Source organism: Littorina saxatilis, linkage group LG13 (genome assembly GCF_037325665.1).
Source record: "Littorina saxatilis isolate snail1 linkage group LG13, US_GU_Lsax_2.0, whole genome shotgun sequence".
Lineage (NCBI taxonomy): Eukaryota > Metazoa > Mollusca > Gastropoda > Littorinimorpha > Littorinidae > Littorina > Littorina saxatilis.
Genome location: NC_090257.1, coordinates 7,413,108 through 7,439,138, shown reverse-complemented (window position 1 = coordinate 7,439,138; position 26,031 = coordinate 7,413,108). Strand labels below are relative to the sequence as shown.

The 26,031-nt window shown below is 41.7% G+C and overlaps 1 protein-coding gene and 2 long non-coding RNA genes across 5 annotated transcripts in view; 1 reads left to right on the top strand and 2 right to left on the bottom strand.

The window, feature by feature from the left end:
* Window positions 1-21,337, bottom strand: part of LOC138946377 (excitatory amino acid transporter-like) — a 35,494-nt gene extending 14,157 nt beyond the window's left edge. The window contains exons 1-2 of one of the 3 annotated variants that reach the window (XM_070317952.1): window positions 21,186-21,337; window positions 1,931-2,191 (exon numbers count right to left, since the gene is read on the bottom strand). In XM_070317952.1, the coding sequence (XP_070174053.1) occupies window positions 1,931-2,189 (259 nt within the window). In that variant the 5' untranslated portion in view covers window positions 2,190-2,191; window positions 21,186-21,337. Of the gene's footprint in view, window positions 1-1,930; window positions 2,192-3,358; window positions 3,551-3,591; window positions 3,794-21,185 lie in introns of those variants that run through there. The other 2 variants (XM_070317950.1, XM_070317951.1) reach the window with 2 other exon arrangements.
* Window positions 7,540-11,999, top strand: LOC138946376 (uncharacterized). The gene is made up of 3 exons (XR_011449251.1): window positions 7,540-8,119; window positions 8,495-8,643; window positions 11,231-11,999. It is a non-coding gene; the product is annotated as an uncharacterized lncRNA (long non-coding RNA).
* LOC138946375 (uncharacterized) lies at window positions 12,914-19,278 on the bottom strand. Its single transcript, XR_011449250.1, has 4 exons — window positions 18,870-19,278; window positions 18,385-18,527; window positions 17,355-17,457; window positions 12,914-16,884 (listed from the first exon to the last, which is right to left on the bottom strand). It is a non-coding gene; the product is annotated as an uncharacterized lncRNA (long non-coding RNA).
* Window positions 21,338-26,031: the final 4,694 nt, after the last annotated feature.

Below are 26,031 nucleotides of genomic sequence, written 5' to 3'. Positions count from 1 at the left end.
AGTGAAAACATGTATAATATCGTATTATATACTGTTCAAAAAAAGAAACGCATAGTTGCTACTTGCCAAATTTGTTTTATTTTTCGAAAAAATTAACAGAAAATCCAATATTTAGATTATTTGTTTGAAATTTGGTATGGACACAGTTGAATGCACACACAGTTCATTTGCATCTTCAAATCAATCAGTCAATCAATACGATTGGGTGCCGAGGCTGTCAAGTCAGTAGGGGGTGTGACTGCCTTGAGCAGCAACAACTGCCCGGCACCTTCTGGGCATGGACTGGATCAGATGCCGGATATCTTGCTGTGGGATGGTGTCCCACTCCTCCTGAAGTGCCTGCAATAGATCGCGGTGATTTGCCGGCGCTTCTTCTCGCCTGCGCACACGTCTGTCCAATTCATCCCCGAGGTGTTCTATCGGGTTCATGTCTGGCGACATGGATGGCCAGGGAAGCACCTGAACATGGTGGTCGGTGAGGAACTGGGTGGTGAGTCGTGCTGTGTGCGGGCGATCGTTGTCCTGCTGGAATATGGCATCCTGGTCAGCCAGAAGAGGAAGGGCGTGTGGGCGCAGAATTTCCTCCACGTATCTCTGGGCAGTTATGCGCCCTTGGACGTGCACCAGGGTGCTCCTTACAGCGGTATTGATCTCCCCCCACACCATGACGCCTCCACCACCATGAACGGGTGCCTCATCCACACAGTTGGGCGCGTAACGTTCGTTTACTCTCCGGTAGACCCTCCTCCGACCATCATGTCGCTGGAGCAGGAAGTAGGACTCGTCGCTGAACCACACGTGTCTCCAGTGATTCCGGACGGTCCAGCGAAGGTGCTGGTTGCCCCACTGCACTCGGTTCTGGCGATGGCGGCGGGTGAGGACAGCTCCTCTGTGAGGTCTGCGAGCTCTCAAACCAGCTTCATGCAGGCGGTTCCGCACGGTCTGGTCCGATAATCGGTGTGGCCCGGGGAGAGCCTGGACAGAAGATGAGGCCGACAGGAAACGATTCCGGAGGTGGCGGAGCCGTATGAAGCGGTCGTGAGCAGCAGTTGTCGCCCTTGGTCTTCCCGCTCGTGGCAAGTCAGCAACGGAGCCAGTGGCTTGAAACCTGACCCACAGTCTACTGATGGTGCTCTGGGACACGTGGAAGTGCCTGGCGATTGCACTTGGACTTTGGCCTGCTTGTAAACGACCCAATGCAATTTGGCGGTCTTCTCTGCTCAATCGGGCCATCTTTCGTCGCTGAATTGTCGTCTGATTTCTTTGTGGCGAACAATCCGCTTTTATGGGTTTTGGAAGACATGGTGAGAGCTCAATATTCCCCGAGTTTCACGAGATTACACTGAAGCATGACGAGTGGTCATGCCAAATGAGCAATTTTGACATTGTAGCCACTGATAACGCATGCGTCACGTGCAGAGCTCACTTGTGGCAATGGACGAAAGGTCGACGACCAGATAAACATTTTCTGCAGTTTGGTGGATATCCTTGTAGCCATATAACTAAATTAACCAAATATTACAAGCTATGCGTTTCTTTTTTTGAACAGTATATAACCCTGACTGGTGAAAAAAGGGTGATATGATAAATGGCGAAAGATATTTTTGGAATGGAGGAATCCATGCAAAAAGATAATAGTAAGTGGTTGAATCAATGTAGAAAAGACCACAGCGATGTGTGATTGCAAACATGACAAAAAAATGACTTCGTAAGTTTGTTTCTCCTTTTAGGATCACCACTATAGGCTAAGCTTAGAGCTTGTTGTTGATCCTAAACATGCTAATTATATATTATACCCATATATTGTTGAATAAAACACAGTTTAAACCAAACATGACATGATAACCCTGCCTGGTGACATCCAGATAAAAGAATGACAGTTACAGGTGGAATCCAGAACACACCCTTTTGACGGGAGATCATCTCTTACCAATCCACATCAGCGCATCCTTGGACGGATGAAGCTCACGAACTCCAAACCCGATGGCAAATCCCAGGACAATTCCAACGCACGTCAAAATCAGCATGATGTTTGCTGCCAGGAACAACCTCAGTTTGGGCATCAGAGACTGCCGTGGATCAAAGGGTTCAACGACAACGTCATGATTCATGGTGACGCCATTGGTCAGCTCAGTGCCCCCGTTATTAGTCAAACCCTCCAGTTCTGAAGCCTTGGTCTGTGTGTCCATTGCTGTTGAACAGAAGAAAACAAGTTTGACGTTATTATCATAACTTTCACAACAGTGTCGTCCCTTCCGAAATCACACTGCTACAATCGTCGTCGTCGTCGTCGTCGTCATCGTCATCGTCATCGTCATCATCATCATCATCATCATCATCATCATCATCATCATCATCATCATCATCATCATCATCATCATCATCCGACACACACACACACACGCACTCACACACACACACACACTGCACACACACACACACACTGCACACACACACACACACACACACACACACACACACACACACACACAGAGCAGAGCAGAGCATAATAAAGTAAGAATAAGCTAGAAACCATTCACACGAATTGCAAACAACAAAAACCCTGTAACCAACAACAAGACGGAAAACAAATACAGACGTTCAGACAGACACGCCACAACCAGCAACACCACAGGAAACATAACACAGACATACGTTCAGACAGACACGCCACAACCAACAACATCATAGGAAACATAACACAGACATACGTTCAGACAGACACGCCACAACCAACAACATCATAGGAAACATAACACAGACATACGTTCAGACAGACACGCCACAACCAGCAACATCACAGGAAACATAACACAGACATACGTTCAGACAGACACGCCACAACCAACAACATCATAGGAAACATAACACAGACATACGTTCAGACAGACACGCCACAACCAGCAACATCACAGGAAACATAACACAGACAAATGACACAGACAGACACGCCACAACCAACAACATCATAGGAAACATAACACAGACATACGTTCAGACAGACACGCCACAACCAGCAACATCACAGGAAACATAACACAGACAAATGACACAGACAGACACGCCACAACCAACAACATCATAGGAAACATAACATAGACATACGTTCAGACAGACACGCCACAACCAGCAACATCACAGGAAACATAACACAGACAAATGACACAGACAGACAAACAAGCCACAGCAAGAAACACCATAATAGGAAACAAGACACAGACAGACAAGCCACAGCAAGTAACACCATATGATATAGGAAACAGAACACAGACAGACGTTCAGGCAGAAACGTTCTAAGGCAGACAGACGGACGGACAGACATAACAAATCAACATCGAACCAGAACAAACTTGCTTACCAGATTATTTCAATACAATGCACAAACAAGCTCAAATTGACAGTGCCTTGCGCAGTGGAAACTGCAAGAGCGGGAAATAGAGTGAAATAGGGTGAAAACACAGCCTGGCGGCTTCACTGCTGACACACTTTTTCTCACGCTAAAAATAAACATTTCACACACAAAATATCCGACGCTGTTTTGGCAGCTCGGCAAACCAACTAGTGCACCTGACACGACCTTTCGCTTCATACCATTCATGAGTGAAGTTTGTTCTGCTCCAATTCTTTGACAGATACGTTTTGGCCAGGCAACACACTCACGCAGCACAACCCATGCTGCGCAGAAGCGATTTTTTTCATTCTGCCGATCAATAGGATAGGCCGAGATTCTGCATCGACTAAGAAACACACCGGGGGTAGTGTACGCCGGGTTCAGTGCCAAACGCCTTCTCGGATGGTCGTCGCCGGAATTTTCTTCAACATACGAAGGACTGTTAAGTTGCTTCATTAAAGAAATGTTTGGTTGGCTAAATTGCAAGTACGTCGATCAACCGTGACACAAAACACTACGTATTGTTACTCTTCAGTGCAGCTACGTTACAACTTATGAGTATTTTTTCCTTAGAGGGAAAGTAGAGTACGTTTTGCGGTCGGAAGTGCTGCAATTTGGATTAATGATCTCAGCAATTTGCCTTTCCCTGCAAGTGTACACTACACTAGCCAAAACAATTTTACGTTGGTACGTACTCTCCCTTCATATCTCCCTCATGTTGTGTTCCGTTGGTTCAGGTATACGATGTTAACCTTGAACGGTTGAAAACGACGTTAAACACCAAATAAAGAAAGAAAGAAAGAAAGTATACGATGTCGTATTGCGGCACAGTAAGGCCTTTTTACAATAATACCGCCACACGTGTCGTTGAAATACGGTGCCAACCCCCCTTCAATAAACTGGTGTACGCTTCTGTAAGCATTTACCTTTGATTAGCGTCCTGATGCCACAGCCGTTAGCAGCGTGAGCGCACAGCACTAAACCGGGCGTACACCTTCCTCCGGCGTGAGACAAAGAAGGGAGATGCGCGCGTGGGTGTGTTACGTGGCCTGATCTTTTGCAGCATGTCGTGTGATGTGTCATCTAAGAACCGCTGTGGTTAACCAAATCGGCCGCCATATGTGTCTTATAGATTTTAACACGATGATACTGAAGATAACGTCCTGGAGCAATGCTCCGAACCACCCTGAGAGATAAAAACGATGTTTTATGTGTGCTTTCCTTCCTTGTTCTTACTATTCTATGTTGAAGGATTGGGTTGATTGAACGGACATATCTCTAAAACCACTTAGCATAAAGTCTATAACTAGTGTACATCATCCGAAAAGGAAGATACTCGTCTACATTTTTGCGTCATTTAAAATGACGTCCCTTTGTTCCTGCCCCCGAAGTTGTGATGTAATTCCGTATCTTCAAAATATCACAATCAAGCAAGTCGTCGACTTTCCGTTTTAAGTGTAGAACATTTGAACAATCCAAAGAAGTAATATTTGTTATAAACATTGTAAAAGTTAAGTAAGTAACACAGGTAAGTGTGCATCCTAAAGTCACGTGCTGGTAAAGTCTGGGTGAGGGGCAGGTGGAGGTCGTTTTTGATTATACAAAAAAAAAGATAACTTTTGTAAAGTGATCAAGAAGAATAGTTGGTTTTTTTAAACAATTAGTACTATTTTACGTAATAATGACTTGTTTCCAGCTATAGCAGTTTGAGCCCCGTACACGTACATTTTTGCAATTCACGTGGAAAAACGCTCACACGGCAACAAGCTCATTCAGGAAGCCCCATCAAAACAGATGAACACGTATAATGCATGCCCACGTCTAATGAAAAAAGGGATTAACAGGGATGGCCAAATCTCACATGTTTAACTCGCCAGCCGGGCGAGTAACTTCAAGAAAGTTACTAGCCCGCCAGAAAATTAATGGTGCTGGCCCGGTACATATAGCACAGTTCATCATGCATCTGTAGTGTTGATATGTCTTTGCAACTCAGTAGTACAACAACAAGTGTTGCATTTGACCAGAATGTTCACTGGCCACCCGGGCGAGTTGCCAGGTGGATTCTACTAGCCCGGCGTATTTTGTTGTTGCTCATTTGACCTTGGAGTGTAATTTTAACTCATACCTCTTATAACACCCATTACACATTTTATAAACTCGGACAGATATATATCCTGCCGACTACCCCCAATGAAAAGTTAAAATAGTGTTTTAAGTTTTAATACAGACCTGGGCCCGGGGTGGCAAGATCCAAAACGTATCGCTAGAATATTGCACACGCACCTACTTGGTGCAGGGATCTAAAGCAGTTAACGCCGTCGCTTTTCATGGCTACTTTATACTTCTATTAGACCATGTTACCTTTTATATCCAAGTATTATTTCCACTGCTAACTATAATGAGCGAGAGTGTGCGGGGGATAGGCTGGGTGGTGACATAATGTACATATTATAAATAAAGGCACAGCGCGTGTGCATGTGCGAGCCTGTGTATTTTTTCAACCTAAGACAAATGTCACCAATGTTTTTACAGAGTGACGTTAAATAAACGATGTTATCATCATCAACATCATCATCATCAGCATCAGCATCAGCATCATCATCATCATCAGTCGGACCCGTGGGGTGAACCCCCTCACTATAGCTGGCCTATCTATGTGAGTGTTATGGTAATGTATGAGGTGCTGTGCAATGGTGTGATTCTGTGGCAGGTGGGAGGGGGGGGGGGGGGGGGTGGCGGGATCATGGCGGTGGTGGTGGCGTTTTTTTGTGTTTTTGTCTTTTTTATCGATGTGCACTTTCCACACATGTTATAAAATATCAAATCACAGAACAGAGAATATTATGGAAACTGCAAATGCTCCCTCCTGTGAATCTCCGAGTGTTGCATAAACGTATGTATATGTCGTACATTTCTCGGCTTTCCGCTTGACTGCTTCCTGCAAAAACCTCGAGACACGACCTTTTTACATTTAGTCAAGTTTTGACTAAATGTTTTAACATAGAGGGGGGAATCGAGACCAGGGTCGTGGTGTATGTGTGTGTGTGTGTGTGTGTGTCTGTCTGTCTGTCTGTCTGTGTGTGTGTAGAGCGATTCAGACTAAACTACTGGACCGATCTTTATGAAATTTGACATGAGAGTTTCTGGGTATGATATCCTCAGACTTTTTTTCATTTTTTTTGATAAATGTCTTTGATGACGTCATATCCGGCTTTTCGTGAAAGTTGAGGCGGCACTGTCACGCTCTCATTTTTCAACCAAATTGGTTGAAATTTTGGTCAAGTAATCTCCGACGAAGCCCGGACTTCGGTATTGCATTTCAGCTTGGTGGCTTAAAAATTAATTAATGACTTTGGTCATTAAAAATCTGAAAATTGTAAAAAAAAATAAAAATGTATAAAACGATCCAAATTTACGTTCATCTTATTCTCCATCATTTTCTGATTCCAAAAACATATAAATATGTTATATTTGGATTAAACACAAGCTCTGAAAATTAAAAATATAAAAACTATGAAATCAATTTTCGAAATCAATTTAAAAACACTTTCATCTTATTCCTTGTCGGTTCCTGATTCCAAAAACATATAGATATGATATGTTTGGATTGAAAACACGCTCAGAAAGTTAAAACGAAGAGAGGTACAGAAAAGCGCGCTATCCTTCTCAGCGCAAGTACTACCCCGCTCTTCTTGTCAATTTCACTGGCTTTGCCATGAGCGGTGGACTGACGATGCTACGAGTATACGGTCTTGTTGCGTTGCATTGCGTTCAGTTTCATTCTGTGAGTTCGACAGCTACTTGACTAAATGTTGTATTTTCGCCTTACGCGACTTGTTTTTTTCTTCCACGCACAATAACAATATTATGGAAACTGCAACCGCTCCCTACTATTACTATATGAAGCTCCGACGTGTGCATAGCATTATGTAAATGTCGTACACTTCTCGGCTTTTCGCTTGACTGCTCCCTGCAAAAACAACGAGAAACGAACTTTTTACATTTAGTCAAGTTTTGACCAAATGTTTTAACATAGACTGGGAATCGAGAAGAGGGTCGTGGTGTATGTGTGTGTGTGTGTGTGTGTGTGTGTGTGTGTGTGTGTGTGTGTGTGTGTGTGTGTGTGTGTGTCTGTGTGTATGTATCCTTGGCATTCGATGTCATTAATCCAACAAATAAGCCCACAAATTTGTGGGGCACATTTCCAGTTTGTGGACCACAAAAATAAGCCCACAAATTTGTGGGGCACATTTCCAGTTTGTGGACCACAAAATGAAGGCCAAAACAAAATGTGGGGCACAAAATGTGCGCCATAAAAATAAAGGCAAATAAAAGTAGTCCTTAAATAAAATATGAAGCAAGTTTTTGTGGACCATAAAATTCGATTGATCACTTTCCCGAGAAGTCGGTTTTAAGACACAATAAAACGCTCTTCCTCAGTGGAGTACATGAATAGTAGTGTTGACGAAAAAACATGGCGGCCGTCGTTCGTGAATCTAATATTTGGCAGTTCAACACGTCCACCAGAGAAATATATCGACAAAGAAGTTGAAACACTGACTGCCCTTCTGAAGGAATGCAATCGGGATGTGAATGGTACAGCTGATTTTGGACACGGTCTGCCTTGAATGGGGAGGTTGGCGATGAATCGCACTGTACACTACAGGACATTTTGCTCTCACTCTCAGTCTCACTGATTTTCAATCATCGGTTTGGATCAACCAGCAGGTAAGTTATTGTTTTTAAAATCCAAGACATGACCATTGCAAACGTGGCCTTTGTAGAACTGAGCAAGATTTATCTGTTTTGTATTCATGTGTGTGTTAGTGTTACTGAGTAACTGGGTGTGACTGTGAGTCACTGAGTGTGTTTTTGTTGTGTTCTTTTTTTTTACTCAAGTTTATAAAATGCTTGACATCTTTAATCTGCATGCACAGAATCAAATGCTGTTGTATCAGTGTATGAACTATGTTTGTAAAAGAATAAACAAAACAATTACTGAATTAGTGAGTGATTTGGCTCTGATACTGTGATAGTGAAGTTGAAATAGTACTTATTTCATTTTCAAGACATGTTATGTTAATATTGTTCTGGTTTTTTCAGGCCTCCCGAGAAACCAGAGATGATGTGCATCATTCATACAGCTCCTGTCTTCCAGTTCCAACAGTTTACCTTTAAACATGGATTCATGTACTGGAGAGGTATCAGGATGACTTGGCATGGTGCTTTGCATTACAGACTACCCCTGAAGAGTAAGTTACACATTTCTTTACCACTTACAGCTTTTGCTTGTCAAATCTGTATGGTAAAATTTATATATATATATATAGTAACATTAGGTATTGGTGATGGACTGGGTGGCCGAGTGGTAACGCACTTGCGAGAGGTTGCGAGTTCGACCCTGGGTCAGGGCGTCAGCAATTTTCTCCCACCTTTTCTAACCTAGGTGGTGGGTTCAAGTGCTAGTCTTTCGGATGAGACGAAAAACCGAGGTCCCTTCGTGTACACTACATTGGGGTGTGCACGTTAAAGATCCCACGATTGACAAAAGGGTATTTCCTGGCAAAATTGTATAGGCATAGATAAAAATGTCCACCAAAATACCCGTGTGACTTGGAATAATAGGCCGTGAAAAGTAGGATATGCGCCGAAATGGCTGCGATCTGCTGGCCGATGTGAATGCGTGATGTATTGTGTAAAAAAATTCCATCTCACACGGCATAAATAAATCCCTGCGCCTTGAATATGTGCGCGATATAAATTGCATAATTTTTTTTTTTTAAATCAAAAAAAAATCCCTGCGCTTAGAACTGTACCCACGGAATACGCGCGATATAAGCCTCATATTGATTGATTGATTGTAGTCTGAAGCTATAAACATGTACTGATGTAGATAATTCAGCAGTCTTTTGTTCTTTGTAAATTGTATTACAAGTACTTTGTAGATCTATGAAATTATTCATATATTTGAAGATGCATAGTAATACTGTGCAGGGGTCGACACTAACTTATTTGGCCTGGGGCCACACTGGCCCCAGAGATGGAAATTGCTGGGGCGGAAAAAAAAAATCTGGGGCCCACTCTCAGTATTCACGTGCGGCAATGCATTGTCTGTTTTTCTTCATCGTACTGAAGCCAGGGAAATTCTTTCAACCATTTGACATTGAAATTACGACAGCGCTTCGCGCTTTTGGCTGCATCGGTTTCCTTTTTTCGTTTCTCTCCACCCTGTTCTTCATCTTCATTGCCATGTCTTTTTACACCAGGGATGTGTCGCCACATTTTGCGTTTGGCATTTGAAGGCGATACTTATCTCTCACGCTAAAGAGCGCAATCTGGGAGTTATTTCCCTTACGACATTGTCCTTCGACGATTTGAATGTGTTTTTTTCTTGACTGCGGCATTGATCGTAACGCAAATTTCAGTGACGACTTTGACTGGCGATTTTTAGTGATTGGCTCTGCTGGCATTAGAATTTTCGGTTTGTCATTGTTGGAATTTATCCTGGGGCGGAGTGGGCCCCAAGCTTCGGCAATGTTTGGGGCGGAACACAAAACTCTGGGGCGTTCCGCCCCCCGCCCCCGCTAGTGTCGAACCCTGCTGTGCATGGTAATTGGTATGATGTACTTTGTATATATACATAAGGCCAAAAAAAAAAAAATAGGTGTGGTTACGGTAACCCGACCTACCCTATTTTTAGGGGCCGACCCAATAACTTTTTATTACATAAATTTGTACCCAAAAAAATGAAAACAAGAAAGCGAGTGCAGAAAACGCAATGAAAGCGAAAGCGCTCGAGTCGTCATGCAGACGACAGACGATGCAGGGGAAATTACTAAAAAGGCCCAACAGACGCTTGCCATGACAAAAATGGTGGCATCTTCTTCGGTTGCGATTGCTACACGCTTGGTTGCTCTGCTATTAAGAAAAAAAAGTGATTGCCTAACTTCCTACCCTATTTATTTTGGCTATGTTACCTTAACCACACCTGTGGTTTTTTTGCCTAATGGTACAAATATCTTTATTTTCTCTCTGCTTCCCATCTTAAAGTTTGTTGCAACCCTATACTCATAAAGTGCATTATACTGTTTGTATGAACATTGAACTATTGCGATGCAAGAAAAAAAACCAGGAAATAGCTAGAATGAAAGATTTACTCATTACTGGAATTATTTTAAAAACAGTCAGTCCTTTCCTTGGCTCACAATCACAGATCTGGCCATTTTTTTAATTATTATTTTTTACATGGAATAAGAGTTACAATGTAAATTGTATGTAATACCGCCTGTGTATTTGGATACCTACTTCTACATTCAACACCCTGACTGCCCCTGCGCAGAGTTAGAATTTTCTGAATGAATTCACATCACATTTCTCAACAAAACTGTAAGGTGTCAACGCTAAATATGTGTGTGGGATGAGGGCTGATGCTGAATTTAAAAAATAGTAACTTTCCATCATATTCCAGAAAAGCTGCTCACATCAGCAGCATAACAAGATATCATGTTGTTAGAAAGGTAACTTTGTGAGGAAGTCTTTTTAATTTTAATGATGAAAGTATAAATATATCCATGAAATAAATGGTTTTCACAGGAAGGAATGATGGCACCTGTAATATTACAGAACAATGTTTACAGTTTAGTTCATAGTTGTCACTGTCAGTATCACCCACACTATTCTCCATCCCACTGATCTTGTGAAGAACAAGTAATACCTCCTACCTACCTTCCCACACCCCCACCCCCAACACACACCCTCTTCTCGATACCCAAAACATATCCCCATCAGCGCACAGCAAAGTCTGGATGTGCTCAGTAATACATTTTCTTTATTTTCCAGGAAGTGAGGTGCCGAGATATGACGTGCAGGCAGCTTGCAGAGTGGTGCCTGGCTTTGCTGCGGATGATGATCAGATTCAGTCCATTCTGTGCTGACAGAGCTACCAGAACTGCTTTAATATAGTCCATCTGAAGATGCTTACACTTACAGAGGTTTTCTGTTGCCTTAGTGGTGAAATGAACATGTAACACATTAACAATAACATTCTACACAAATAATGTGTGGTGCGGTGTGGATCAAGGGTACATTTTGACTTATGTAAGTTGTCAATTCAGCTAAATACAGGTAGTGTTTGGTATGCAGATATTTTCTTACAGCAAACAACGGTTTGTTTGTTTTTACTACATAAAGTGGTATTATCTTTTATGTTGTTTGAGTGCTTTAAGTTAATCTGCTCACAGGCAGTATTTTACACACAGGCTTAGCTTTGGGAGATGTGTGTGTATGTTTCAGTCAATGCGTGTTCATGTATCTAGACTTTGTTTGCAATATTAGAATTTAGATCTTTTAACTGCATTATGCACATGAAATGTGTTAACCCATGACTTTTTCTTCCTTTGAATCCTAGTCAGTACTTTATCTTGTTTAAAATTTTCATTGATTCTGTTTTTGGGTCGTTCTGGTGCATCCTGGATGGTTCAATTCATTCTTATGTTGTGCTGAAATGTTGCTTTTGTAATACAGTCTGCCAAGATTGTGTCTTTCACTTGGATGTAGTGAACTTATTTTTTAAATGCCTGCTCTGCCTCATTAAAACACTTCGCCTCACTGTGTCAGACCTTCATCAGGCTTTTTGCATGGGATAAGAAAATCCTTCCACTTGGTCACATAGCAAAAGTCAGCACCCTGACTTCTTAGTGTGGTGATGTCTTTTCTTATTAATTTATTTCCCCCAAAAGGCATAAGTCTTTTAAACAAAATTATGTCTTACAGCTACAGTGGAACCCCCTTTTAAGACCTCCAGAAATCTAAGAAAATCAGGTCTTAAAAAGGAGGGGGTCTTAAAATGGAGGTAAATTTACAGAGGTTATGAACAGAAAGTCTGAGAAAACAAGGTCTTAACATGGAGGGGGTCTTAAAAGGGGGGTTCCACTGTATGACTTGGGGATTATGTGTTTGTAAAGATAGAGCTGAGAATCCTACACAGAATTCTGTGCATAAAAGGCGGCCTGAATCTTGACCCACACTGCTGGCATGACCTTCATAGCTGCATTCAACGCTTTACTTTTACCCTGGTAACTTTACGGTTGCTCTCTCTGGATTGAGCATTTTTTATTTCAACCAAGGGAAAAAATTAAATGCCTCTGCAGAGATTCGAACCTAGGACCTAGATTTTCAGGCAGATGTCCTAACCACTATGGTAGTTTTTTTTATTGTAAGATGGATATATATATATGTCTAGCGGATGCAGCTACATGTACAAATGTGCCAAATTAGAACTTGCATTCTCAGCCTATAATCTTTGGCCATTCATGCGAGTCGAGTACTAAATATTGTGAATGCATGCGAGACTGCCTTGTTTTACTTTTGTGAAATGTGTGAACTCACTTTGTTTACATCTTGTGTTAATAAATGCAGTTTATCAGTTACCTCTGTTTGTTTCTTCTGCAAGTATGTCAAATTGCCCACACACACCCTCATGCGCACACACACACACACAAAATCAGATCTCAAGTGTAAGTATTCTTTTTGCAGTTTTATTTTAATGCCCATAATCAGTCAAACAAATATATCATCACACTTCGTCACTTGCACCTAAGCTTAAAAGTAGCAGTCCTGCATACATATGTAATGTGTAAATGTTTCAGGTCACCATCTGTCCTGGCTTGAACATGCAATAAGAACACCTCTACACAAACACATGTACAGTCAACCGGCTAGCTGCTTCCCTGAAAGGCATATTTTTCTATGAATTAATCGATTTTCCGCAGACAGCAGCCAGGTAGTGGATCTTTAGTATATGGCCAAGCAGACGGTTGATCTTAGTACAACACATCAAGGAAATATTTTTTAAAAACAGATCCAACATCTAATCTTCCAAAGTTCATAATCAATAAAGAAAACAGGTATGTTACTGGAACCCTTTATTTATGATTTAAGGCAATGTGCGGCAGTAAAATTACCAAACTTAAACTTGAAGAATACAGTCAAGGAATAACTTAGTTTTCTGGGTAGTTATTGAAGTGACTTATTAAAATGAATGAAAACATTGTGGATGGATATTGACTGCTGTTGCGATGAAAACTGGCATTTACAGCGTCAAATGGGATTTCTAGAAAACGGCTTTACAGCAACATCATACATCAGAAATTCATAATATTTGGCACAAGGATACACATGTATTATATCTACAATCATATAGAACGTGTTGCTTTTTTTAAACAACTACAGTTGAATTTAAATTAATTATTGTAATGAATCTTTCTTTCTTTCTTTATTTGGTGTTTAACACTATTGTGACTAGCACTGCCACGGCGTTTACGTCCTGCCTGCCCAAGCTTGCCACCAAGAAACTTCCCAAAAATCAGTAACTGTAAAGAAATCTGTCTAGCAAGCTTGAATTAAGTCCAATCACCACCAAATTTTGTGTACTAATTCAAAAATGGATGCCCAGTTCAGTCGTGCTATTTATAAGTTTGTCACGCGATTTGTTTTAGCAAAGGGGGGTGAAAGGGGGATAATTTGTGTTTTTTAACGTTTGTTTGTGTGTGTTTTATTTTCTACTGCTTTTTTTAAAAGTTATTTTTTAACAGAAAGTATTATAAATAATGTTATAACCAAACGAGGTGTAAAACCTATGAATTAGCTGAAATATTGTTAACATTGTACACAGAAATAAGGAGACAGTACAAAGAAAAAAACAAGCAAATCACGCATTCACTCACAGCATCCTGACTCAAATGAAAAAAAACTGTAGATCTAACACTCACCAAATGATGTCTAGGTAATCCATATTGAATATAAGTCACATTTTCACAACAAAGTACCAACTGTACACCTATGAACAATTCCAAAAGGATTTGAAGGCTCCAGCCTTCCATTGTTATCAGTGCTGCCACGCCCCCATAGCTCCTGCACGATTCCGAGATACATGTTCGTCTAGCAGTATCACCGCCAACCACGTGTAGTTTGCCGACTCGTACTAGCAACAACGGGACTGTTTCTTCCTCACTTTCACTGCTTGTATCGCTTTCGTGAGGCAAAAACGATACGTCCGAATCATGCTCTACGGGATCCTCTAGGTCCAACATCCGGAGAATCTCCTCCCGAGACAAGGCTCGCCTTTGATTCATTTTTTTTCCTCAAAAACGCACACAAATCAGGCGGATTTGCAAATGGCAGAAGGGGACGCCAAGTGTATCAAGGGAAACAACTCAATTTATTTGCAAGCTTCAAAAACCGGGAAGCAATCACGAGTCGTGTACCCTCTATGGCTGGTACTGAAAAATGCGCTTCCCGTCCATGGGCGTGTCAGCGCTGGTACTGATTTATCAGTGTCCCGTCGCGAAAGTGTTAACGTCGTTTTCAACCATTCAAGGTTATATCGCGACGGGGAAAGGGGGGAGATGGGATAGGGGGGAGATGGGATAGGGGAAAGGGGGGAGATGGGATAGAGCCACTTGTTAATTGTTTCTTGTTCACAAAAGCACCAATCAAAAAATTGCTCCAGGGGCTTGCAACGTAGTACAATATATGACCTTACTGGGAGAATGCAAGTTTCCAGTACAAAGGACTTAACATTTCTTACATACTGCTTGACTAAAATCTTTGCAAACATTGACTATATTCTATACAAGAAACACTTAACAAGAGTAAAAGGAGAAACAGAACCGTTAGTCGCCTCTTACGACATGCTGGGTAGCATCGGGTAAATTCATTCTCGTCCCAACCAATATGGGACTCCCCCTAACCCGCGGGGGGTATTGTAATGAATATGCAGTGAGAAATTCGTTCATTCTTATGACAAAAGATATTAAAATTCAACTGTAGTCTGTTGTAAAAAAATCGTTCTATATGATTGTTGATATGATACATGTGCATCTTTGTGCCAAATATTAGGAATTTCTGATGTATTATGTCGCTGTTAAACTGTTTCCTAGAAATCCAATGTAACGACTGTTTCCATAGCAACGGCACTCTATGTCGATCAGTATTCACAATCCTCCGAAAGCGGCGTATGGCTGCCTAAATGGCGGGGTAAAAACGGTCATACAGGTAAAAATCCACTCGTACAAAAACATGAGTGTACGTGGGAGTTTCAGCCCACGAAAAACAGAAGAAGAAGAAGAAGTATTCACAATTGTTCTATTAATTTTTATGTCACTTCCCAGAAAACCAGGTTATTCCATGTATTCTCCAAATTCAATTTTACTGCCGCACATTTCCTTAACAAAATGTAAGATTTACTGTACTTTGACCGAGCAATTTTTGGTAAGTGGACAGGCCTTAGTTTTATTTCGGTGGCATAATTCAATGCGCTTCGTTAAAATGTCTTGAACTGAAACCAAAAGCAGATGCAAGACTTATGGTCAGTTGGAGTTGTCTCCCGTACTCCTAACTTTAATGTGCTGCAGACAGGTGTGCCCAAACAGCCCATATCACAAACGGTTTGGAATTCCCGAAAACACAAGATCCGCACTGCACAACTTCAGTGCACAAATACGCGAGAGTGCTCGGTCGCTTTTTGAAAATGTGTATCTTGAGAGAAAAATATAGAATAGTGCGCTGTCCGAAGGAATAGAGTTCTTATAGGACAATGACAGCGCTCAGTTCAAAACGATAGGACATCCAGGCATGGTACTGAAGGAATGGTAGTTTCAGCTGAAATAAAGCCGGGGGTCCTGGGGCAGCCTGGCGGGGTCAAGGGGCAGCGCCCTTTGTGGGGGTCAGGGGGCAACGCCCCCTGAAGCTGACGACTTTTTACTAATTCAAATGTGTTTAGTGCCCTCTCCTTGAAGCTGAGAGGGATATAAGTGAAAGATAACAAGGCTTGAGTAAGAAAAAATAATAATCTCAAGTGAATGGGCGGATTTTTAAAAAAAAAAATTTTTAGATTTTTTTTTTTAGATTTTCGTTTTCGGCGGATTTCCGCCGATCGGCGGAAGAGTACCATGCCTGGACATCTGACCGCCATGCGGCTATGTGAATCAGACATCTGAGCCTTTCAATCCGTCTATGTCGGACGCCTGACGACATCCCCGAGGCTTTTAAATGAAATAAGACCATACGGGCACTAATAGTTGCATACCAAAAATGAACTGCATCAAGGCTCTCTATGCAGAGTGGTATCTTTTTAAAGAATACATTCAGGTACAGCTTCTTCGAAAGAAAAAATAAATTCACTGCAACCACCAAAACATCTACCTCACAACAGAAAGCAGTCAAAGTGTTGATTTTTGGTCTGTGACCAAGTGGAGGGATGGTCTTATCCCATGTTAAAGGTGAGGACAACTTTTTAAATGAGGCGTAGTGGGCCTTTAAAACATTGACACAAATCTACAATAGCAACAAGTTGTAATGCTCAGTACAACCAATACTGAGTGGACATTTACTGCCGCTGTTGCTGTAGTTTCCCCATCGATCACAGCTGGACCTGGATAGCACTGCTTTTCATCCACATTCACTGGCCAGGTCTTCGTCATCTTCTGTCCCTACTGACAAATGAATGACAAAGGAACTGATCTTAAATCCAAACACAATGACAAGAACAAGTTTTAAGTATGAGTAAGGAGTAAATTGTGTTTGTAACTGACACACACACACACACACTAAACCCACATAAATGCCAAGAGCGTAAACATTCTAATTCCCTGGTAGACAAGTTCCAATGCCTACTTTTTAACATATATATGAAATATAGAAGACACATTCCCTGTCAGCGCTTGCTATCAAATTCAAAAAGCAAAGCAAAGGTCTGTAACATCAATCTGCAGGGCTAGAAAAATCTGCAGGTATTATTACTATTAATGTCTGGCAGCTCTCCTGACTGGCCAGGGAAAATCAAACACACACACAAACACACACACACAAACACACACACACACACCAACAGTCAGAATGTAACCAGAACTTGAGACTGAGAGGGACGATAAAACACAATATGATCATGTAGCAGAACTCTTACCTGAATTGCCATTAGCATGAAATATTTCCCATTTGAGTCTTGACAGCCTCCCGATCATGAAGGAATCAATCTGCTTCTTCCACTGTGCCGGATCGATGCCAACCTGTAATATATAATATTGGCTGAAGTAACATTCCTCTGAGCAACAAATTTAAAACAGTTACTGAGTTAGTTGACAGGACAAGTAGTACTAGGAGCTACATGCAGTATGATATTTAGCTATGTGGAGGAACAACAAACACACTGTCCACAGAACCAGATGAATTTACACACTGCACCCTCCCCCATAAAACAACAACAACAAAAAACGACAACAGACGACCAAACCAACATTAACGCTTGATTCTTATGATACTGTGGGACAGTGGTATTGATATCTTTCTAGAATATAAAATTTTATAAGTCCTTTTACATTTAGTGAAGTTTTGACTGAATCAGTGAACTGAATCTGTTCACATAGACTGATAGAGTGACAGACATACAATGTAGACAAGTTGATGTGTGCATATATATATACATGCATATTACATAACATGTATATATATATGTATGTATAACATGTATGCATGTGTGTAGAGCACAAAGGAAAAAAATAATAGAACTTGACACACAGTTTCACTGAGAATGAGATATATCCTGACAGTGAGTGAGTGAGTGACTGTTTACAGCAATACATTGTACTTTATTAAACTTAAAGGTACACACTGAAAGTCATGCGCTTCTAGTATTAGAAATGATTCTAATACTGGAGGAACTGCATGATCATCATACTGGTGAAATAAAGCTAAGAGGTTCGAGCAGTTCTGTGGTTTGGACTCTTAGGTGTTCATTATTTTATTATTATCCCTGAACATGAATTATAAAAATAAAATGAAAACACTCTTTCAGTCTTGCTCACAGTCACACACACACCTCCATATGAGTTATTCTGACCAGAACTTGAGAATGTAAGGGAGGGGAAGGAAAAAACACACTGTACATCATAACACTGACAGTTGTACATAATAAAACCTCTTCGCCTTACTCTTACCTGATTTGCGGCAGTGGCATCAAATATTTTACTTCTGTCAGTGACAGCCTCAAGATCATGCAGCAATCGGTTGGCTTTTTCAGCTGAGAGGAGACCTTGAAGTTGAACATACTAGCTCTAGCTCTCTTCTGATTGATGCCAACCTGCAAGTAAAATAATTGGGAACGGCCGATCAGAAGGTTACCTATTTGAGTATTTCAAGTTAGACTCAATCTTTAAAAACAAAAAGAATTGATAAAATATTATGATCATGCACCTTGAAAAGAGGTTGCAAAAACGTGGTAGTGGTAATCTTCTTCTTCAAATTAATGAGAAAATCCCTGTACAGGGCAACTACGTGTTGGTTCAGTGAACGATACCTTGCGCCTGTGGACTGACAGTCACAGTGACACTGACAGTGACTCGAGTGAGTCGAAATGACACCTGTTGCAACACATACTACCATAAACCCACTCTCAGTTATGAAACGAAACATGGAAACTTACCTCTGGTTAATATGCAAAGGTTCGCCCGTCCTCTCGCATTAGCAAACACCATTGCCATTGGAGATTCTGTCCAAACAGATCGCCTTCGACCGCCATTAACTAAAAACCGAAACGCAGTAGGTCTGAAAACCACGCTCAACGTCCAAAATAAGGAGGAAAAAAAAGAGCCCAAAACATTTTTTTGGCCAAAAACACTGTTTAAGCCCCACAAATATTTGTCCTTATTTTTTATGAAGCTTAATTTGTGCCCCTTATTTTATGCTCCACAAATACAGTTTGTGGCCCACAAAACCAAAATGTGCCCCACAAAAATAAGCCCAAAAATTTGTGAGGCACATTTCGCGTTTGTGGCCCACAAAAATAAGCCCAAAACGTGTGGGATTACTGACATCGAATGCCAAGGATATGTGTGTGTACAGAGCGATTCAGAGAAACTACTGGACCGATTTCATGACACTTTACATGAGAGTTCCTGGGTATGATATCTCCAGACCTATTTTTAATTTTTTTTTTTATAAATGTCTTTGATGACGTCATATCCGGCTTTTTGTAAAAGTTGAGGCAGCACTGTCACGCTCTCATTTTTCAACCGATTTGGTTGAAATTTTTGTCAAGTAATCTTCGACAAAGCCGGGACTTTGGTATTGCATTTAAGCTTGGAGTCTTAAAATTTAATTAATGAGTTTGCTCATTAAATTTGTCATTAAAATCCGTTTTTTTCGTAAACAGATTTTAAATTCATGTTATTGTATTTCTCATCTTCTCCTGAATTCAAAGATATAAAGACATGTCATGTTTACTCTAAAAATGTGCTCAGAATGAAATAAAACACTTCGTAGGTTCAGTAAGTACTACTACGGACGCGTGCTTCCCGAGCGTGACCCGTCTCGGTCTTCGGTATGATTAGCCGAGACTATCTGAATGTAGTCTCGGCGATGATTGATGTGTGGTGTTGATCTTGACTAAATGTTTTTATATCGCTTCACGCGACTTGTTTCTTCTACGCTCAAAAACTCAGCCAGCCTTGAATGCTCACGTCGAGTGACAGTTACTGCTGAATACAACCTGATGTAGGTCAGGAGGGTCTTTTTTCCCCCATCAATGTCACGAGTCTGGGTCACGGCCCTTGTCTGTATTTATGCTCAACCGGTTTATAATTGCTTTGCCAGTGTGCCAGTCGCTTTAAAAACTAATGTCATAGTTTACACAAAAAGCTCCGTTCAGCAGTCTGATCCCCAAAGAAAACAGAAAGGGAGAGAGAGAGTCGCGCGCGTGCGTGCGTTCGTGTGTGTGCCGTGTGTGTGTGTGTGTGTGTTTGTGTGCCTGTGTTTGCGTGCGTGCGTGGGTATGGGCATGCGTGCGTGCGTGCGTTCGTCAGTGTGTGTGTGTGTGTGTGTGTGTGTGTGTGTGTGTGTGTGTGTGCGAGACATGTTTTTACAGAGAGTTTGACAGACGAACAGAGGCAGAGAAGTATAATATTTGCATGCAATTTGCTTTACTATTTGCAGAGCGACACAGCCTCAGAAAACGCAAAAGAAATCCATTAACGTGCAAAATGCAAGAGAATCAACATAATTATTATCTATACTTCCACGGGAGTTGCAGCAGGTGCGTGTTGTACGCATGCAGCTTTTGGGAGGACGTCACACGGCCGGCTTTGTTTATCTCACACAAACTTAATAGCCTACTGACTATTCCCTTCCTCTCCAAAGTGCTGCTCATCGAACTTTGGACCATGTATTATATTCTCCCCTTGTATTCTAATTTGTGATGAGAAATGTATTTTGACTTTGAAATTAGCCTCAACGCAAAATATTCCTTTTCTTATTCAAGGGACGTGACCGCTCGGTGCGTTTTCGAAATAAATCCACAAATAAAATCACAAATCTGCTTCAGTTGCAAGATCTTGACATGCTTTTCTCCCTCAAGATAATGGTACCAATTGAAATTGGCAGAGACACATTCATTCTGAAGTTAATTTTGGCCGACGCCTGGCTGACGCCTGGCTGACGTTCTCCCGATAGCTGCATGCGTGTTGTACACACCAGCTGAAAATCTGCATAAAATAATGTGTGAATCAGTCCACCGCAAAACGTTAAACGTGTAGCCCAGCTAGTGAAATTGAATTACATTTTGCATCGACTAAACACCTTCTGCACAGCACACCCCGCACGTGAAATGTAGCCTACCTGAATTCTGCATGCGCCGAACCGGTAAATAAATCATCTAGCTTTAAATAGCAACTGGATTTCAACTGAACTTTTTAATGCAACGACACAGTGTACTAATACAGCTAACTCAGCAAAATAATGTTACCTGAATTGTTGCATCCACGGAATCGGTATGCATTCAGTCCAGGAAGTGAATGTGAACTAAATGTTGCTTGCAAGCGAAACCGAACAGAATTTCACTTCTACAGAAACGGTGAACATCCAGCTCAGCAAACGTATTTCAACTGAATGTCTGTTGCTCCCATTGGGAAATCTGCACGCAGCCAGTAAGCAAGTTTCAGTGACCGACTCCAGTCTAGTCTGGTTAGTCAACTGCGCATGTCACTCCGGTCGCTTCGCTGAAACGTGGTCTGTTCGAACCAAAGTCATGCAGTCAAAATTGTCTTCGCCACATGGATTGTTTTGGGACACTCCTAATTATGACACCAAAGATATGATTTGTGGAAGCACAGCACAGAAAGCCTAAACTAGTGTACAATGCAATGTGAGCTGGTAAGATAACGGCACTGAAACTGAAATATCACTCAACAAAATCGACTAGCAGCATCGTACATACTGACACAAACACTAAAATAAAGGCGAAAACGACACAAATCAGGTATAATTTCAAACACACATTAAAACTCACATAATTTAACGACACATTTTCAGATGAGGTTTTCAGAGGTTTTTTTTTATCTTTGGGAATGTATTCGGAGAAAAGTAAGCGCCATCTTGGAAACAAACAAACCCAAAAAAGTAAGGGCAACCAAGGTGACCTCATCGGGTTCGACCAGACCGCATTGTAGCGGACTCTAGTGACTAGTGACACCGCTGAAACTTGCCCAGAAAGTAAATCTCCGACCACGCACAGAAGCAACATACAATCAAAAACGCCAACTTGGCAATAACTTCACAGCTTCGGCTCTAGGTACAGTACAATCCGCTTAATAAACACACGGTTAATAAGGACAGCCGCTTTTAAAATACACTTTAGTCCGGTCCAGATTTATCACTATATCGGCCCATGTAATAATCCTTCGGTTAATGAATTTATTTTTTTATTTTATTTACGAGGATTTATATCGCGCACGTATCTCACCACACAAGGCGACTCAAGGCGCATGTTACCTATTAATGCCGTGTGAGATGGAATTTTTTACACAATATATCACGCATTCACATCGGCCAGTAGATCGACTGCCTTTAGGCGCTGCATCCACCTTTCACGGCCTATTATTCCAGGTCACACGGGTATTTTGGTGGACATTTTTATCTACGCCTATACAATTTTGCCAGGAAAGACCCTTTTGTCAATCGTGGGATCTTTAACGTGCACACCCCAATGTAGTGTACACGAAGGGACCTCGGTTTTTCGTCTCATCCGAAAGACTAGCACTTGAACCCACCACCTAGGTTAGGAAAGGGGGGAGAAAATAGCGGCCTGACCCAGGGTCGAACACGCAACCTCTCGATTCCGAGCGCAAGTGCGTTACCACTCGGCCACCCAGTCCAAATACAAAAATCCGGTTAATAAAAACAGTTTGTTGGCAAAATTGGATATTTTTTCCGTGCTGGGACGCTCACTTAACACAAATTTGACATTGTATTGTCAAACACGAAGCGATATCTACTCACCCGACTGACGATGCAAGCATTTGCTGAAGCTTAGTGAGCTAAGTTCAGCGAAAATTGTGATTTAGAGGGGAAACGAGATCACGAGAATTAGATCACGTTTGCATTCTCTCATTGCATTCTCTCCTACACACGTATAAAGCTCACAGTTTTGAACATGGCGTCGTGAAACAGCTGACAATGGACAAGTTTTTCAAGTGAATCGTAACTTCGGTTAATAGAAACTTCGGTTAATAAATACAAATTTGCCCAGTCCCGATGTGTTTTTTATCAAGCGGAGTCTACTGTATACGCATGACGATCACTGATGCGCGTGCGCTTGCAACACAAGTCATGCAAATCAAACCCTGAACACAGACTGCTCTTGAAAAGTCATCATAGCTCCCCTGCTTTGAAGCTACGACTTTCTAGATCGTAAAATTGTTTCGCTTGGCTGAACCTGAATAAACCTCGAGACAGGGCCCCCAGCCTGCCTTTCCTGTTGAATGTCGATTTGGCAAGTGCGCAAACGGTGTCTGAGGAGAAGAAAACAAGTCGCGTAAGGCGAAATTACTACATTTAGTCAAGCTGTGGAACTCACAGAATGAAACTGAACGTAGTCCACCGCTAGTGCAAAAGGCAGTGAAAGTGACGAGCCTGTTTGGCGCGGCAGCGGTTGCGCTGTGCTTCATAGGACGCTTTACTGTACCTCTCTTCGTTTTAACTTTCTGAGCGTGTTTTTAATCCAAACATATCATATCTATATGTTTTTTTAATCAGGAACCGACAAGGAATAAGATGAAATAGTTTTTAAAACGATTTCGGAAATTTAATTTTTATCATAATTTTTATATTTTTAATATTCAGAGCTTGTTTTTAATCCAAATATAACATATGTATATGTTTTTAGAATCAGAAAATGACGAAAAAATAAGATGAAATTGTTTTTGGATCGTTTAATAAAAAAATAATTTTAATTACAAGTTTCCGATTTTTAATGACCAAATTCACTCATTAGTTTTTAAGCCACCAAGCTGAAATGCAATACCAAACCCCGGGCTTCGTCGAAGATAGCTTTGCCAAAATTTCAATCAATTTGATTGAAAAATGAGGGTGTGACAGTGCCGCCTCAACTTTTACAAAAAGCCGGATATGACGTCATCAAAGACATTTATCAGAAAAATGAAAAAAACGTCTCGGAATATCATACCCAGGAACTCTCATGTAAAATTTCATAAAGATCGGTCCAGTAGTTTAGTCTGAATCGCTCTACACACACACACAGACAGACAGACAGACAGACACACACACACACATACACCACGACCCTCGTCTCGATTCCCCCCTCTACGTTAAAACATTTAGTCAAAACTTGACTAAATGTAAAAACACCTCTCCCGATTAAAGGCCCACTCCGCCTCCGGTAGAATATCAGTCTCTGATCATAGACACCGCTAGTACAAACACCCTTTCGTTTGAACGCAAATTACCGCCAGAAGGCACCCTTAGTGCTCTCCATAGAGCTCTACACAGACACAGACACACAGACACACAGACACACAGACACACACACACACACACACACACACACACACACACACACACACACACACACCTAGGGAGACAAACCTCACCCTTTGTCCTCGTTAAAACATTCAGTCATTACTTGACTGTTGTAATAAAGAAATATGTGAACTAAAATCACGCTTGTAGCCCGAGTTCCTCTATGACCGTGTTTAGACTACCCAGTCAGCACGGAGTATTGAGGCAATGTTGTCTCAACATTGGTTTATTGTTGGATATCAAGCTCACTCTCACAAACGGTGTTTCTTCCATCGCCACACCGCGATCGGCAATCTTTTGCTGCGCCGCGGGCGCAGCTGTCACCGAGTGTTGCTCGATCGAGACAGTAAACGTTGGCTCACAGCGAATTGCGGGCTCGCGCAAGATTGTGATGTCAGACGACTTTCGACGCATGCGCCAATCAAGGAAATCGCCAATCTCTCGTGCAGTCGGTCCCTTCTGCGGGATGGGTTACACCTTGGAGTAGCGTGTTCGGCGGATGGGTCGGGCTGCACGTGAGAGGGGTCCTGTATCGTGTGGCAGTTGTGTGTGTAGGGCCTATTGAGTAAAATATTCCTACGCCTAGATATGTGATTGTTAGCTTTTGCATTCAGTGTAGTCAGTCAGCTTTTGTACACCGGCGCAGCAGCAGCAAAGTTTTTTGCCAGCAAAGCTGACTTGGACATTTTTACTCAGTTCTTTTTACTTCAAAAATTTTATACGCAGCAGTGCAAAATGACTGACAGAGACAGTTCCAAATTCAAGTTTGACAAGTGGGTAAAACAGCTCCCTTCTACGGTGGCAGAAATTTTGGTGGAGGCCGGTTTTGACACGCACATCGCACTGGTAAATGCCACGAGGGCCAGTGTGACTGAACTCAAACTAAAGCCGGGCCACCATGTTGCTAGTTTGGCCCTGATACGTGAACTTCAGGGCGACTTGGGCCACTGTCAAGAGAGCAGGCAGCGGCGACATCACCGGCGACGACAGCGGCTACGGCAGCAACGTCCCTCGACGAGTTATTGCAGAGGTCAACGACCGGCACGGGCGCCGCGACGCCGCTGGACGGAGGCCGTGTGGACCTGGATCCTACAGTTTTTCTGAACACACAGCGTGTGTGTGATGGGGTCGGGGGTGTCTGTAGCTTTCCCACTCCTGAATTAAATTGAACCTTGAAAATCGACTCTTTCTACATACACGAAATTATATAAATTTAAGAAGGCTATTAAAATTATACTGCTCATTGATCTGAATACGGTTCTTAAAAATTGAGTGAGACTTGCGTGTGTGCTTGATAGTATATTTGAAGGTGTGTTTTCTGGAATATTGTATGTGTATTTGAAATGTTACATGCTTGTGGTTATATGCGTGCATGTGTGAGGCCTCGTGAGTATGTACGGGTTTGTGTGTTGGTGTGTGTGTGTGTGTGTGTGTGTGTGTGTGTGTGTGTGTGTGTGAACGTCGCTAAAGTACTGACGCCTTCCCTGTCAATTATTTGTTATATTTTTCACCACGTGTTGTCCATAGTATGAATGAATTCTTGACACACACATTCAACTTTTCAAATGCCGGATGCAAATGCAACACATTTGAAATAGTTTTAATCTTAAAGAGTATGTGAATAGGTTTTAAAAGTTATATAAAATGCTATGGGCAATATTGGTGCAATGTTGTGATAGTGTTGATAGTGTTTGTTTTCATTGACATGCTCACAATTAATCCTGTGAAAAAAGTTCATTTTTGAAAGAACAAAATAAATGAACTTTTTTCACAGG